The 17,142-nt window shown below is 41.0% G+C and overlaps 1 protein-coding gene across 1 annotated transcript in view; it reads right to left on the bottom strand.

Annotated features, from left to right (window-relative positions):
• Positions 1-17,142, bottom strand: part of GPR158 (G protein-coupled receptor 158) — a gene marked incomplete at its 5' end in the record, with an annotated part of 186,052 nt that overhangs the window by 15,479 nt on the left and 153,431 nt on the right. The window contains one exon of the mRNA XM_005423894.3: positions 8,176-8,414. Coding sequence (XP_005423951.2) covers positions 8,176-8,414 — 239 coding nt within the window. The remainder of the gene's footprint in view (positions 1-8,175; positions 8,415-17,142) is intronic.

The raw sequence follows: 17,142 nt of genomic DNA, 5'->3' as shown, positions 1-17,142 counted from the left end.
GATAATAATTACTGTGACATCTGGTATGGAACACAAATACGGAAGAGCTCTTAAAACATAAGGTAAAATAACAGAGTTCCTTTACTTGCTAAGTCCAACATTACAATAATTTCATCAGCAATGACAAAACAGACTGATAGAAAACCAATTTACTATCTAAACCATTAATTAAACAGATTAAATGTATGATGTAAAAGCTGTGTTTGGGGGAGAAGTCAAGCTCCGATAATTAGCTACAGATGGTTAGTGCAATTTGCAACAAAAATCTGAAGGTGTTAAAAATTTTTGCTGTCTTTTTTTCCTACATGGCCTTTTTACATTTTTAATATAAAGTAACATATTAATCTATTTGTTTCTGCAATGAATAACCAAGATATAACTAATGATAGATAGATAGACAGATAGACAGATAGATAGACAGATACATAATTGAGTATATCTGGCCACCGTGCAGCCAGGTTCTAATGTACAATTTATCTCTCTCTTAGATTGTTTATGGCACACTAGTGACTTCTTTGCACCAAATATCTTTAAGGGTCAAAATCTATGAAATGTGATATGAAATTCCTATTTGGCTTGCTGAATAAGTTTCCACTAGATGTCTGGTGTAGAAAAGTGACTTTCTATCTAAAGAAATATCTTAGCATCCTGCATACCTGTCCAGAGCAAACTCAAAGCTCAAAACACATGATCTTGTTTCTGTGATTTAGCACAAGGCTTATAAATTATCCCATTTCATATATTAAGCACAAAACCTAAAAATTCTTCCTTTCCCCTTCTGAAAAAATTATGGAAATTCCTAGGAGAGAGAACTGTCAGCTGTTCTCTGGATAGAAAATGCAGAGTCAAAACAATAAAACATAAAAGAGCTCTGAAAAAAGCCTTGCAGCAGTTACTCAATAATTGTCCAAAACAGGCATTCAGATTTGGGAGAAAATCTCTGATAGATAAGAGGTTAAGAAAAGGCACAGTTGCTTTAAAGGCATAAATGGATGCAGATATGAATGGAAGGTAGGAGATGAAAATGTAAAGTGACCTCAATATGTCATGTGCACAAATGAATTAGTCTTTAAATATCTCTCTTCTTAGTCACTACCTACTTCTTATCCACAGAACCTTTTATCTGGTCTTTGCATTATCTGATCAACCTGCTTAGTATAATTATTGGTGCTTAAAATCAGGATTCTTCCTTGTCTTCATGAGGCTGATTATGTTTTTGGAAAATGAAGCAATTTGGAGCACTTAGCTTGATCATCCAACACACTGGGCCAGACATGCCCAGTGCCACTGGCCTGTTACAATGCAGAGTGAGCCATATCCACTCACTTGAGATCTTTTCAGGCCACTGCTCATATTCTGCATCTTCTGATAATGAAGGACAATGCTATATATCCATAGTTTGTGGTATGCATCTGCTTTACAGAAAAGGATGGACACAGGGTTGTTATTACTGACTTAATCAAACCTCCTCAAAAGATCTGGGGTAACATATTTTCTAGTTTGCTAAACTTGCAGCAGTCTGTGTTGCTCCAAGCAGAAGCAAATCCCCACGTTAATCCATTGCTGCTTTCACTCCTGCTATGCAGATGTCTGTACTCCACCTAATCAAGGCTGCCTAATAAAGAAGGCTCTGCAATTTGTTGCAAATGACATTTGGATGTCTAGTGAACAGCAGGAAAGACTTCAAGGGGGGAAAGTGGTCTAGCACACATGCACAACTGACTTCTAACTCTGTCTGTGCCTCAGGCTCATATTCTTATATTCTATGAATATGAAAAAAAAAATGCATTTGAGGTCCTCATTCAATCCAAACTTCGCATAGGTCATCATTTTTTGCAGAAGTGGTAGCATTTTTCTTGCTATTTGGGTGCCAAATATGCATTTTGCTGTGATTAGCAGCAAAAATAAGCATGCAGGGCTGTATTTGTAGCCAGTGAGACCATACAAATGTTGCAAATATATTTGACTAAGCTCTGTAACTGAGCCAAAGGCATTGCAACATGGACAACCATATTAAATGGACCATATAACCCTAATCTCACTGTGCTTCAGCTCTGCCTGTGTAAAATGGGGATAATGCCACCCTTGCCATTCAGGACAAGAATGGAAATAAATTTACCCATATTTGTGAAGAGCTTAAGTCCTAAACTGTGGGTTTCCTTCCTAATCTGGTCAGGAGAGGAATGTGAATTATTTCAGACTGTCCTGGCTGCTTCTCAGCCCTCCTAGCCTGGCAGAAATGCCTTTTTCTTCATTCCCTTCTTCATGCCAGCCCCTCAGCGAAGATGATGTAAAGAGCTGCGGGCTCTCTGGAGCCAGGACATCCATTCCTGTGCTCACTTGCACTCTGCTGTCCAGGAGCTACTTGCAAAAAGACAGCCCTGAAAGATTAAAGCCCATTTTCATTGTTCTGTATGAAGCTTTATGTCTGATCACACTTACTTGTTTAAAAAGCGCCACCACAGGCCAAAACCAGGCCACTGCTCCCCAGGGATGGTGACAATAAAGCTGTGACTTGCCTAAGTTCAACTGGTATTCTGAACTCTACACTCTTGGTAAAATAGTACTGTTCCCACAGTTTTTTCCCCCATGTTTTAAACTCTAATTACTGATTATCACTCTACTTAGATCCAAAACACAGCTACGACAACTCATCTATTCCTCTATCACACTTCACTACATTTTAAATCCCATTTACTGAGATGAAGGGAGCTATGGATCTGGAAGCACAGCTCTTCCATCCGTTCATTCACTCAGGGTGCCAGCTGGAGCTGAGCATGCACCATTTTAAAACCGGAAAAAAAATGTGTCCTCAATTGCTCCTGTGCTGCCAGCCAACGCAATCTCTTTCTGCATCGCTGTGTCCAATCTCCCACCTGGAGAGTTGCACCATGTCATAGGAGAAGCTTTTTTCTTCAACTGAAAGGATTTTCATATATTTCAATGAACTGTGATTACAAGTCTTTAGTGTTGAGTTATTCCTAGCAAATTATAAATTACCAGAGGTTTATCTGTCTCTCCCACCATATCTCAGCATCATTTTAATTAGCTATGCACAGCAATAAAGAGAGCTATTTGTGGTATAAGAATTGATGGTGCCAGATTCAGACTTCTTTTCCTCCCAGAACTTCCATGGCCTGTGGATGTGAAGGCTGAGAGAGAAGAGTGGGGTCCTTGGGCTGGTGGGAAGCACAGCATACTCTGTCCCCCAAACTGTGACAGGACTGCCTTGCAGGTCCACTCAAAGTGATGCAAGGGCCATGCAGACCATGATCTGTGGGTTCCATGGCTTCAGGGTGCCCTAGAGATGGCTTTTGCTGACAGTGGAAACATATCCACTGACTTGAGTGTGAGCAACAGACCTAGGAGCCTCACTGCACTAAACACATGCCATTCTCGGGTCTCTAGGAGCTCCTCTAATTTTTGCACTTCTTTTAGCCCTTATACTCAAGCATTTTCTTAATTCCTCTAGAATTAAGGCTGTCCTGCCTCATGACTTCCGCACCTCACTGTTGTTACTAAAGTCAGCTGGACACTCTTCTTGTCTCCACATGCCCCATCAACCTCTTTGCTTGTGTGTGGATGAAAGGATCAGCTGAAAACTGGCTGAGTGTGGGGCCTCTTCTCTCATGTCTTAAAGAGGATGCAAGCAAATGCCAATGGCATCCAAAGTACTTAAAGTGTTGGAAAGATTTGGAGCAGTACCAGTAGTGGACTGCAAAAAAAGTGGTGCAAAGACAAGAGGAAGTCAGAACACCTTCCAGCCTCTCCCAAACCACAGGGGACTTGCAGAAGAAACTAAATATGGCATTCACCAACACATAAACGCGTGGCCCAGGCAACACAAACATGGTTTCCTGCGCAGAAATATTTTGTATGAATCATGCCAAAGTAAAGGATATGGATTTCACTTACCATATAACAGGTAACAAGAGAAAGCAACATTCCTGCAGGGGGTAATGCAACCCAGACTGCTAAACCTGGGGGTTCCAGCAGCACTCCCCATGTTTGGTGCTGTTCCTCATCCTCTTCCAGTTTTACCTTATCCTAGAGATGAGTGCCATAAAACTGCACACAGTGTGGTGATGCAGACTGTGGAAGGGCTGCTGAAGAGGTGTGCAGGGTGCCAGGAGGAGAGGTTTACAAGCAGAAAAGAGACAGAGCTGAAGGTACTTTGCAAAACACTGTTCTTTTTCTATTTCTGCTGCAAACATTTTATACATCCCTGGCTTTATCACTTAGAATAAGCTTTTCACAAGTGATTACTATTTTTACATGATATATTTTTGAGTATCTAATGTGAGAAATGAAGCCAGATCCACACCAGTGCTGAATTCTAAGCATCTCCTGGTTGTGCTTTCCACAGAGGAGGCTATGAACAGTACTCTGAAAAACCAGTCCCTCCATGTCTCAAGACAGACAATGAAAATGGATAATTTTGCCTTTAATCTTTGTACACTGATGCTAAGGGGAACATGTTTAAAAATGCCCATTTGGAAATGAACAGTTCTTTATTCGTTGCATGCTCTGAACAACACACCCCAAATATGGCATAGGGCCACATCAAATGGGGATAACAAAAAGAAATAATAATCACTCATTCACTGAATGCAGCAGAGGGCCTGTAGAAAATTTAATAAAAGGGCCTCATAAGGATGTATTACAATGCCCTAGCTCAAAACTGTACAGGCAGTCTTGATGCCCAGTTTGTCAGAGCCTGTCCTGGCACCTCATGCCCTCGTTAGATACAAAGATTATGTATGTTAAGTACCAACAAATGAACAGTGGTAGTGGACTGTTCTTCTGGGAACAGTCCAAAAATACTCATTTTGTTCCTTTTCCTGGCTGAGAGCATGCAGTAATTATGAGGAAGTTTCATACTTGAAACCTTCCCGATGCCCAAGACCCAAAGCATGAGCTACAGATGTGAGTGCCACGGCAGCAGCTCAGCGCGGTGGAGCAGCACTGCTCCTGCCAGCCAGAAATCAAACAGTGCAGGGGAAAAACATCTCCCTGTGCTTAGTTAATACCTGTCATTCACTTCTGGTCTAAATAAAAACTGAAAATCACACACAGGATGTATGGGGGATTTTTAAAAACTTGCCTATCCATTTGGAGTGAAACTGGCCCTGTTGAAGTCAGGAAAATTCACCGCTCAAGATTTCACCTCTGCCTTTTGTTTGTGCTTGTGCATGCATGTTTATCTCTCTGCCTGCCTTTGTCTCCTCCCTGGGGCTTTGTTCATTAAACTTATTATATTGTCTCTTTTTCCAGTTTCTGGGAAGCTCTCTTAAATCCTGGAACAATATCTGTTACACTTATAGGATGTTTTCCCCTCAGGATAAAGAACAGTAGTTTGATTTGTGACACTGCAAGCCCGCAGGTAGCAGAAGTTTATCACTTGGAGTTGTTTTCTAAGTCAAAATCTGACAGTGACAGGTAGAGGTAGAGAATATATTCAGGCCATAAGAAAAAGACTTTGTGGGTGAGTATTTTCAAGGCCTCAGGTCTTTCTCTGCAATCTCAGACTGTCAACCATGCCATGGATTTTCAATGAGACAGATGCCCTGACCTTGAAAGGGATGCAGAAACTAACACACAGGAAATAAAACAATAAGGCAAGTAACAAATAAGCTACCCACAAGTATCCAACCCTAAGGAAAATACACACTAACTTACAAACCCAAAGGAAAATACACAGTAACTTACATTACATTATGTAGATAAAGTAAGATTTACTGAATGCTAATTTTTCTCATCAGCATATCAGAGTACAGAGGCAATGCTAGAAACAGTGATAACCATTGTGTATAAGTCCCTACATCTCTCACAGAGACCAGCCTCTTAGACTTAATGGAAATGTAAATATAAAACATTCACTGTAATAAAAGTCTCCAGAGATAGAGTCTAAGTAGCATGATTAGTATGGAAAATGCTTCATAAATCCCAATTCCAATAATCTCTGGTAGCATAAAGGATTCATCTCATTATGACCTTCTAGCAGAGCCTTGCTAATTCTCACTTCACTAATCTGTGACCTTGAAAATTTCCTGTCTGCATTTCAGTGAAGTGTTGACAGCCGAGTGAAATAGGGAAGTGTTCCAGCAAGGGCTACAAGTGACAGAATATATTGCAAAACACTCACTAGATTTATATAAAATACTGCACCTGACAAAATTAAATTAAATAACAAGTCTTTAATCAATTACCATCCACCATTTTTATTTTAGCATTTGAAATCAAATAGCAGGATCTATCAATTAATTTATTACATATTATATTTAGTAAGGCTGCTAACACAGGAACAAAAGGAATTCTGTGTTAAAGGATATTGCTTCTGACCCATTTCTGAGATGAAGTATCTAAGTTTGGGACTAGTTCCTACTGACTGTAAGCTTTTGAGGCTGCTATTAGCAATAAAAATCTTGAAGTCACATGCAGGCACACATAAACACACACACACACACATATATATATATATATACCACACACATTACTACAGTCTTGTAGGTGCACATCTCTTGGTACCACTAATATGACTGCACGGTTTACTGAAGAGTTGCATAATTCTGTTTATGAGGTAGTGTGGGAAAGAAGACAAAATGACTGAACAAAAGAAATTCTGCCCTATTTTCCAGGCTTGAGAGCTCACTTTGCATCTAGTACCCCTGAGTGTATTTTCAAAAAAATTAAAAGTTCCTCTAAATGTAAACATACCTTAAAAACAATCCTTACTTTTTTCAAAACTCAGCAGACAGCAACTTAATTTTTTCCAAAATATACAATTAATCAGAAATGGGTATTAAGATCTGAATTGTTAATCACTACACCACCAGAATTATAAAACCCAGAGACTAAAAACATTTGTTGCCATTATTCAAAACCCGCCACTATCAAAATATTAATGAAACTACACTGTCAAATACACCAAAATTTTGATCCAAAATGGGTTAGTGCAGATGACATCATCAAGTGTTGCACATTTAATTCTTTTTTGTTAATTTTACCACATCTCTGCCAATACTACTATTCCATTACTGCAAAGTACATCCTCCAAAAGCACCCAAATTGAGAGGCATTTCAAAACATGCTCCTTTCTACTCTTCTCTGCATGGTTTACCAGTGAGCATATTGACAGATGGGGTAGCCCTGTGCCTGACTGCCTCTGAGATCTTACAGAAAGGAGAGGAAAGCAGAGCACAGGGGCACCTTGGAGCTATGGAAGCTCCTCCGTGAAGCTGGCAGCAGTGTTTTGTCATACACTGACTTTCTGTACACCAGTCTGAGGGAAAACACTTCTGTCCATCTCATCTGTGTTCTCATGTGGAGAAGCCACCATTACCTCTCCCTAATCCTCAGTAGCAGAGCTCTGTCAGTGGAATGTCCATGGGAGAAGCAGGGAAAGGGCAGAAAAGTAGGAATTTATTTCAGATTTCAAACACTGAAGTATTTGAGACAGTGGGTGGGTAGCCTGGGCTGTACAAGGAACACTGGCTCGAGGCGGAAGCACTGCGTGGGAGAAAGCACATCACACTGTTCAGCTGAACCCTGGCACAGGGAACCCACTGTTTCTTACAGAGTTCAGGAAACAAAAACTAATCCTTTCTCTGCTTTATATGACTTCTGCAAGGTGTCATTTTTAGCTCCTGCCTATTCCATGCACTCAAAGCACACCTAACAAATACATCAAGTTGGCGCATTTGATGTTCATTTCCTATTCCCTGTACTTTGATACCAATTTCTGGAAGGTTATGAATGAGTGGTGGTGGAAGTTCTTTCCCTCCTCACACAAGAACTCTGACCAGCTCTGTGGTGCAAAATCAAAAAGCCTTCATTAAACTAGCTATAGTTTCTCACTTCAATTTCTCTCTTCATTGAAGAGCTTCAATAGTAGAACAGCTACCTCTTCCTTCTGCCTTCAAAGATGAAATGTCTTGAGCACCCATCACTTTGTTACTACAATCCAAGTTACAAACCTTTGAAAGTCATAGAAGTGTCAGCATATTTTGTTTTACTTCTCAGCCCATTTAAAAAACCTATATGCTGATATTTTACTGCTTAGTTCTCACATATTAGGCAGTCTGACAAAACTTAAAGATATTCTAAAAGAAGAAAAATTAAAAGGCAACCAAGCTTCATTATAGAAATTAAAAATAAGCTAAAAAATTAACATACCAACAGCCATCATGTAATCCCAGCGGTCTATGAGGCACATATTGAAGATCAGATGGTCAGATGTTTGCCCTTGACCAATGAGTGGAATGTTTCTCTCCAAATTTTGGGTTATTGCAGAAGTCCAGCCAATGAGAAACCAAAAGACTACCAGGAGAATAACAGACAGCATCCTCATCACTCTCCCACCTGTCATGTACGGAATACGCTGAGCCGTTCGGGACAGGAACACCTTCAACACCCTGGAAAATTCAGACAGTGCAGAATGGAGAAGAGCAGAAGTAGTGTCACAGGAATTAGACTTTCATTTTATTTCAGTACCAGATTATTTTAAAAACAAATCAACAGTCTTTCTTCTGACAGTATGTACAAGAATGAAGTTTGGAACATTATTACTTTCACATTAATCATATTTAAATGAAACTGATTGCTGCCCAGAGAATGTTACATAGCAATAATAGAAAATATTAGCTATGCTTATGTTAGAGACACACATTTACAGGCTGTCTTGTCAAGCTGTTTTGTACATTCCATCTCCCAGTGGAAGACTTCTGTCTTTGAAAGATGAAAGGTCATTTCCATAAACCAGCAACCATGTATGTGAGATTTTATTCTGTTTTGATGTTGTCTCATCCCCAATCCTGCTATTTCCAGAGAACAAATTAACACTTCTTAGATTTTTTTCCCACTGAGTTTGATGCTGCTGAGACAATAACCTACTCATCATAGAAATAACTATGGAAGGCACTTTGCTAATTAAATGGGGTTTGATTTGTTTAGAAGCAACAACATGTTTTTTTGAGCTAGGACGGAACCAGCATAAGAAAAGCCACACCACACATCAAGCACTTATACCACATAACAGCTATTGAACACATAACACTTTAAAAATAATTGCACTTATTATCAGGATAAATTTACTCCCACAAGAGCTGTTCAAGGAAATAGCACCTACTTTTTCTATCCATCACCACCTGCTAATGCAGAAAAAGTTCCTCCTGGGAGCATGAAAACAACCAAAATTTGAGGAAATCCCCTTGGGAAGAAGGAGCAGTTTGATTCTTCATGTAGCACAAAATATCTCTCTGTGTTGCCTGCACCATGGGATCTGTCAGAAGCATCTTCTGGGAGCACTGCAGAGCTCCTGCCTTGGCCCTGCTAAGCTGACAAGGATGAGCACTGAGGAAAGGCTATCATGGAAGTTTTTATGTACCCAGACCATTAGAAGCGGATGAGCTGAAATCTAAAGGCTGTTTTAGATACTGGGGTGATGAGTCTTTCAAAGTGAAGAGTTCAACTGTTTCAGTGATTTTGTCCTCAAAACCACAGTGGTTCCTGACTCCTGAGCATGAGCATGTCCAGTCTTGATATCCATGACAAATTATCATTGAGGTTTCAGTATCGTGATTATTTTTTCCCTAAAGTTGATTTTTAAATGCCCTTGACAGCTCTTAAGTTCTTTCAGTGTACCAAGTATCAAGTCACCTCTCAAGACATTAGACAAGCAGGTCTGCCTTTTCAGCAATACAAAATCACACTTCAGATTCACATTTATGCTGTATTTGTCTGAGAGGAGGCAGAAGCAGTGTTGCCTCTCAAACAACTAATGGAGCAGTGTCTTAAAGGCAGAAGCACAAAAGGTTTTCCACATCCATAACAATGAATCAGCATTTCACTACAAACACAGCCTTCACAGTGTGCATTAGGTGAAGTCAGAGATCTGAATATGTTCAACATTATTCAGCTGTTTCCCTCCCAATAGTCACTCCACAGGGAGTCACAGCTTTTGATCTTTCCATGTTTGATGGATGTTCTGCTCTCCCTTTGCAGATGCTAAGTGCCTTATGTTGGAAGCAGACTCTCAAAGACTTCATCCAGGAGAGACAGAAAACTCCACAGAGGCAAGGCAGGCTACGTCCCTCTGCATTGCTCAGCCACAGCACTGCTGTTCCAGGGCAGCACTGGTGAACCCTCATTTTCTAGACACCAAATTCCTGATTTTTTCTAAAATCAGGAAGCAAAGGCTTCCCTTCTACCTGTTGTGAATGCTGGCCAATAGATAGCTTCTCTGAAGAGAAGAAAAATTTATTATTTTTGTAATGAACTGGAAAATTTCACAGCTATACTTTGTCATTTGAGAAAAATCTCATAATACATTTTATGAATGTTGAATTATTAGAGAAACCACATAAACCAGCTGAGAACTATTAGAAACTTTTTGCATTTTGGCTCCAAAGTAAATTCTTGATGATTCTGCTGAAAGTCAACATGTGAGCCTATTTTGGGCATAATAAGGCAGAACTCATTAGATTTTTTCATTACTAGTTCATTAACTGCTGCCTGTGAGACAGCTTTCTAAGGGAGATGTGTGGGCTGCTGCTACATTATTTACCCAAGCACAGTGAAACAAATATTTTGCACTACAGCAGTCAAACCTCCTCCAATTTGGATCAAATCACATTTCTTTTTTTTCCTCCTCCTTTTCTTAAAAATAAGCATCCCCACACACAATAATTTCCACCTTGGACTCGTGGGCTTACATGTAACCCAACTCTTACACTTCTTTTTTCAAACATTCTTTTTCTGAAAAGCTGTAAAGAAAGTTGCATTAGCTCAGTAATGTTGCAAATCTCCTTTTCAGAGGTTGTGGTATAAAAGCAGTCAAGCAGAACACAAGCTCCCAAGTTGCAATTCCCTCATTCTCCTGCCACAATGTGAATCCAAAGCCTCATTGCTCACCACCTCAACACTGACTTACATGCTCTGTCTGCTCTCATCTTCTGTGTATTATTGAACCTGTATCAAAGCAGAGACAACTGCCCAGGAGTTCCTCTCCCAAGGGCACATCATCCCACCAGACTGGAGGGTCATTATCTTTCCTGTACCTCTGACTCATACAATCCAGGTTCACTGTAAAAAGTTGAATTGCTGTAGTCTGAGACCAGACTGCCTCAGCAAACACTTGGGGTTTGATTACTGGTACCCTCTGTCAGAAAACAGGGGGATTCTTGATTCAAATCCCTGCCCTGTCTGGGTAGACAATGTTCAAGCCCCCCTTTTCCACTCAGTTCAATATCTCTATATTGGGTCAAACTAGCTATTGAACAAATAAAAGAGAATTCTTACAGGGAGGCAAGAAATGGGGCTGGTGGGCTGCATTGCTGCTAGGAAATCAAATATGCCCTGGGTCATCCCTGGCACTGAAGCCAGCTGGCAGAGAACATACTATTATCCTCAGCATTACAATCCAGCAGGACAGAGGATGGAGTCCCAGTGCCCAGGAATGTTCTCAGATGCTACTTAATTTATGAATATAGATGTAGCAGATTCAAGTTCCTGAGCAAATTAATGTTTAATTATGAGTATCAAGTAAGGCAAACTGAATAGATGCCTCCTTCTGTCCTATCTACAGCCAAAATTACTGGCAGTGCCAGTCAGTGCCCTGGTAGAAGCTCAGGGGTCTGTTTGAGACATATGGTCTCTCATCTAAAACAGAAGAGAAAACTTAACCATGTTCCTCAGTATCTTCTAGCTATACTTCCACCTAAATACACTCAGCATATGCAATCCACTTTTCTGCACTGTTGTTGAATAATTGAACAATCATTTCCAGTGACATGTCATCAGCTCTGTTTCCAGACAGATCAGACAGAACACTGCAATGTGTTTTACCTGCTTTTCTGGAAGACACAGCTGCCTTTGAGCAAAGCTTTGACTCACAGACAGCTACAGCCAGGATGAAAGCTGATATGCAACAGCCATTCCCTTTACAGGGTGAACAGGAGGTGCAGTTCAGGCTGAAAGAACTGCCTGGAGGCCACAGCACGTAACTCCCAACTCTGCTGCTGCACCATCAAGTTTGGGGAGAATTAAGCTATGTGGTCTGAGGATTTTCTTTGGGGTGCCTGGCTCCATAGAAATGGAAGAGGGGAGGGCTTGGTTGGCTTGGCTGCAAACCCTCAGAGCCAAGGGAAGCCCAGCAGCTGGGAAGGGAAGCGATGCTGCAGGTGGAGCTGAAGCAGAGGGACAGAGCACAGGTTCACAGGACTGCCTGGGATCAGCAGCTGGGAAACATCAAGTGTAGCACACGGCTGCTGCTGTAGTTATATCCTAAGATGCAATGTGTAACCTTAGAAAATAAGTAAAACCATATAAAATTTTCATGTCATATCAACAAAAAGATGGTCCCCAAACTACCACTGACTGCATGAACAGCAGGAACTACAGGTGAAGGATCCTGCTTTGACAGCAATGACCTGGCACAGATTGTTTATTTTTTATTTCCAGCATCTGTCATTTTGTGACTCAACTGAGTCATTCTATCAAACTGCTCTGTTCCAGACTGGTGATTTTTATTATGATACAAAAGCTACATCAGAAGATAATGGGGCAAGCCCTTCAGAAGTATATAGCCCTCCTACAGTGCAGGGATTATGTCTTACCTACTTTTCTGGACTAACAGTGAATATGCCACTAGTTACTTTGAGTTAATAAACTGATGTGATTCTACTAAAATGAAAAGGTATCAGTGGGACATGTATGGCACTATGTCTATACAAAAGAGTGCCTACACTTCACATTTGACACACAGACACACACACACATACACAAATACTGAATGCAGGTATAATTTCCACATCAGGAAAGATGACTGAATAAAAAATATCAACACTTAAAGCCCAAGACCTCAGAAATCATATTTCCATGAGTAACTGGCTTTCACTGGAAAGAATAAAACCCAACTGAGAAACGAACAACTTTCTAAACAACCTCCCAGCTGAAAGTGTCCAAATTAGTAATTGTCTGCTTCCTAAGTGATTTCTCAAGACCTCAGCACAGAACAAACTAGAAGTGCACTACTGAAGAGAATACTCTTAAGGGACAATCTTTTGCTTTATTGATTCTGACCACACTGAACCTTGAGCAAACCTGGACTGAGAGGCCAAGTCAGCAGCACAACAGCAGCAGGGCAGGACCTGCATCACATGCATCATGTCCTGTCCAGTGAAAATATAAAACAACTAGAAAATGAAGTTTGGGCAATTATGTGGGTGTATGGATACTTCTGAGAGCCCCCATCTTGTGTGTAGCCAGCAAACCTGGCCACATATCACTGAGAGCCATCAACTTATCTCAACTCCTTCACACTACTCGTGGAACATCTTACAGTATAAACAACAGGAAATCTCCCACATTTTTTATTTCAGAAAAGAATTTTGTAATAGCAAATACATGTCAAGAACATTGCTATGAAAGACAACAAATGCTTGGAGGAATTGACTAACCCATCCAAATTCACTGGGTTTTGTAATAGGTAACAGAGCACAAGTGTGCCTTTGTGGGCAAGAATGCCATTGGTGACCTGGGGTGCATCAGGAAGAGCTTGCCAGCAGGTTGAGGTAGGTGACCCTGCCCCTCTGCTCAGCCCTGGTGAGGCCACATCAGGAGGGCCATGTCCAGTTCTGGGCTCCCCAGTACAGAGACACACAGAGGAGATGACTGGGAAGGGGCCGCACTGGGGTCTATCAGTATCTGAAGGGAGGGTGTCAGAGGATGGATCCAGGCTCTCCTCAGTAGTGCCAAGCAACAGGACAAGAGGCAATGAGCAGAAACTGATGCACAGGAAGTTCTACCTGAACACAAGGAAGAAATTTTTCACTGTGTAGGTGATCACACTCCGGATCAGGTTGCCCAGAGAGGGTGTGGAGCCTCCCTCACCGGAGCTATCCAAGAACCATCTGGATGCAATCCTGTGCCATGTGCTCTGGGATGACCCTACTTGAGCAGGGAGGCTGAACCAGATGCCCACTGTGGTCCCTTCCAACCTGACCCACTCCGTGATTCTGTGAAGGCTGCTCTGCACACTGAGGCCACCAATGGTACCATAAACTTGCTCCACAGTCACAAGGTAAACTACAGGTGCCAATAGTCCTGGAAGTATAGGGAGGGAGATCGTGCTGCAGGATTCTTTCCTTTGTCCTGGAAGTGTACCTGATTTCAAATCCTTACCTGGGGGTCTGTGTTTAATAAATGGCAATATTAATATGTGAGGATATCTTAATGGTACAGTAAAAATTCCCAATCAGATAATTTTGTGTATTGAGTAATGGGAGAAGCAGTGCTGTTCTGAAACATTTTCTGCAATATTTCTGCTGCAGAAATATTTCTGCAACAAATTGTATTTACTTTCAAAAATGTGATTTTGAAAGTAGAGTTTCCTTGACATCTTCCCTAGAGTTTTACAGTGATTTCCTATTGTGAGAAATGAATGCAATGCAAATTTATAATGTATGGCTAGAATAACAAGCTATGAAGATGTATTTTACCTCAGTGCCTGGTAAAATCTACCTCTAGTAAGCAAAGAGACATGTCATGACTTAATGCTAACCTACTCTGCACAGAAGTTTCCTAGATAATTTTAATGCTACACATATGAAGGTAATCCTACAGTGCTTGAATGAAAGTTCCCTTTCTGGATAAACACTGACATAATTTCCAGGAGTTTGAGCAGACTGAGGAAGGTGGGAGGGAAATCACATGCAGTTCAAGGAAAGGCTCTGGATATTGGGAGGCAACAGAACAACAATAGATTTCCCACTGCAATCAGAACCACTCACTCACTCACTCACTCCCATGTGAGCAGCACTGGACTAACATTTTCTTGCATCTTTAATAACATGGAAAAGGTCTAAAAATATGACTTGCTTTGATGAAAATTTATTCATTTGAAGTACCTTTTGTCTGCCAATCTGTAGGTAAGCCAATCTGTAGTGAGCAAACAATGTTATTTCTTTAAATGTAGCCAAGGATTCTGACATTTTTTCATGCTAAGCATAGGTTTTATTTTCTCCTTTCACCTGCAAGTCTAAATTCCCACCTGGGAAAAGCTCAATTTCCTGGTGGATTATAGAACAAAAAGCTTTCTCTGCCTGCAGCCAGTTTCAAGAACTGCAGCTGGAGTCTTTTGACAGACCAGCTGAGCTTTGCTTTTCCCCAGTGCCTCCTTGCTCCCCAGCTCACTGCCCTGCTGCCTGCATCTGCTCCAGCTGCCTCCCAGCTCCCATTGCAGGAGATATGGAAGATTCTGCCTGTGTGTGCGTTGCTTTTTGAAGTGCTTTTGTTCATATCACCATATCATCCAGGCAGGTCTCATCAGAAATGGGCACTCCTCAGCAGGATTTGCCCATCCTGAATGTGTGCTGATGGATGTCTTAAGCACTGGGGAGCTGAGAGGTAAGAAGGCTCAACAAGGGGACTTTCCATGTCACGTAACTAGGTTTCAGTGATGCAGACCAAGTCTCCTTATTTATTAAATCCTCATCTGCTTTGTGCTAATTATCTCTTCTAATAAACCACTTACTGCACTAATACCCCCACGAATCCTGCTGAGATTAGCAGAACTACAGAGTGCCAGTGAAACGTCTGACACTGCGCTGTCAAACTCTGCTGAGGCAGAACTACAGAGCATGCCATTAACCAATAAATAAAAAGCCTATCAATCTGTCCCCAGACAATGAGCAGTGACATATCACAGAATGGTCAGGTTTGGAAGGGACCTTAGAGATTATCTCATTCCACCCTGGTTACATGGGCAGGGACACCTTCCACGAAACCAGGTTGCTCAAAGCCCCATCCAAGCTGGTCTTGAACATTTTAAAGTCTCCTCTTTGTCAACTATCTGGGCTTAAGGTTACATCACACAGAGTCCATGGCCACAGAAGCTGATGCCTAAAGTTCTGAAAATCCCAGGTCCTTGGGATAGGCACAAAGCCATCTCTTTCCAAGTCTGCTATTGAATGGTTAACAGCCATTTCAATACTTTCCTCCTGACAGATATGCTTAAATAACCACATCCCTCACTCAGGGAAAAATGAGGTCAGCTCCTCAGACAATTTTCTCCATAAGCAAACCAATCTTGTCTTTCCTTCATTCAAATTTGTAGTGATTTTGTGACAAAAACTTCAGAGATTCTCAAGACTCCTGCCACTAGTAGTTTGGTCTAAAAGTTCAGCCTTTATAAGGTCTGGCTAAGTTAATTATTTGCTTTTTAAAATTCATCAGGTGGTTATTATCTTTTTTGCAAATTGAAAGCCATTGAGTTCTTAACCCTTATCAAAGACTTTCAGAACAGGCAGTACAAAAGATCTCAAGGTCAATATTTATCAGGAAGCTTACACTGTGAAAACAGATGCAAGAACTGCCTCCTGGTAATCTTTTCCTACAACAGGTCAAGAACATTTTCAAGGCTTTCATTCTAAAATTTTCTTCACAGACTGTTGTGCAGCTGAATGTACAAAAGGCAACTCCTCTTGTGAACCTGGCTCACAATGTCTCATTTAACAAAGGCTGATGAGTAAAACCAGCTGGGATGAAAAATTCCCCTCCTAGTTAGTGCTGCTCTATCAAACACTGTTCTTCTACTAGTGAAAACATTCACAGACAATTTCAACAACCTCTCCAATTTTCAGAGGCATTTTCTAGCATCATCAATAAGGTATCTGGGCAAAACCTCATGCCAAAGCTTGTACTTTTATTCTTAAAATAGTCATACTACAAACAGGGAAAGTCTTGAAATGGATAAAACCCAAATCCAAACCAAAGTAAATTTGAGAGTGGCTATTTATATTGATGCAGACAGATCACAGTGCTAATAACACCAAGGATGGGGTTTGTTCCCCTCATGAGCCATTCACTTGAGAGCTGGACTTGATGATCTTTGTGGGTCCCTTCCAGCTCAGAATGTTCTGTGATTTTCTTTCCTTTCTTCTCCTCCTTAGGTTCACTGGCCAGCACTGTACTTCCGATCAGAGAATGATAAGGCCCATTTAAAAAAGACAGTACTTTTCCAGCATTTTTAATGTGGCCAGAAAACCAAAATACCTCACTCCTTTTAAGCTAAAGATGGTAAATATTCTGGTCCATTTGCAGGATGTGAAAAGTTGCTGCTTTAATAAAGATGTAGCAATTCAC

The sequence above is a fragment of the Geospiza fortis genome, unplaced genomic scaffold (genome assembly GCF_000277835.1).
Source record: "Geospiza fortis unplaced genomic scaffold, GeoFor_1.0 scaffold75, whole genome shotgun sequence".
In the NCBI taxonomy this organism is placed as follows: domain Eukaryota; kingdom Metazoa; phylum Chordata; class Aves; order Passeriformes; family Thraupidae; genus Geospiza; species Geospiza fortis.
The sequence above is the reverse complement of the archived record's forward strand: the minus strand, read 5'-3'. Positions and strand labels throughout refer to the sequence as shown.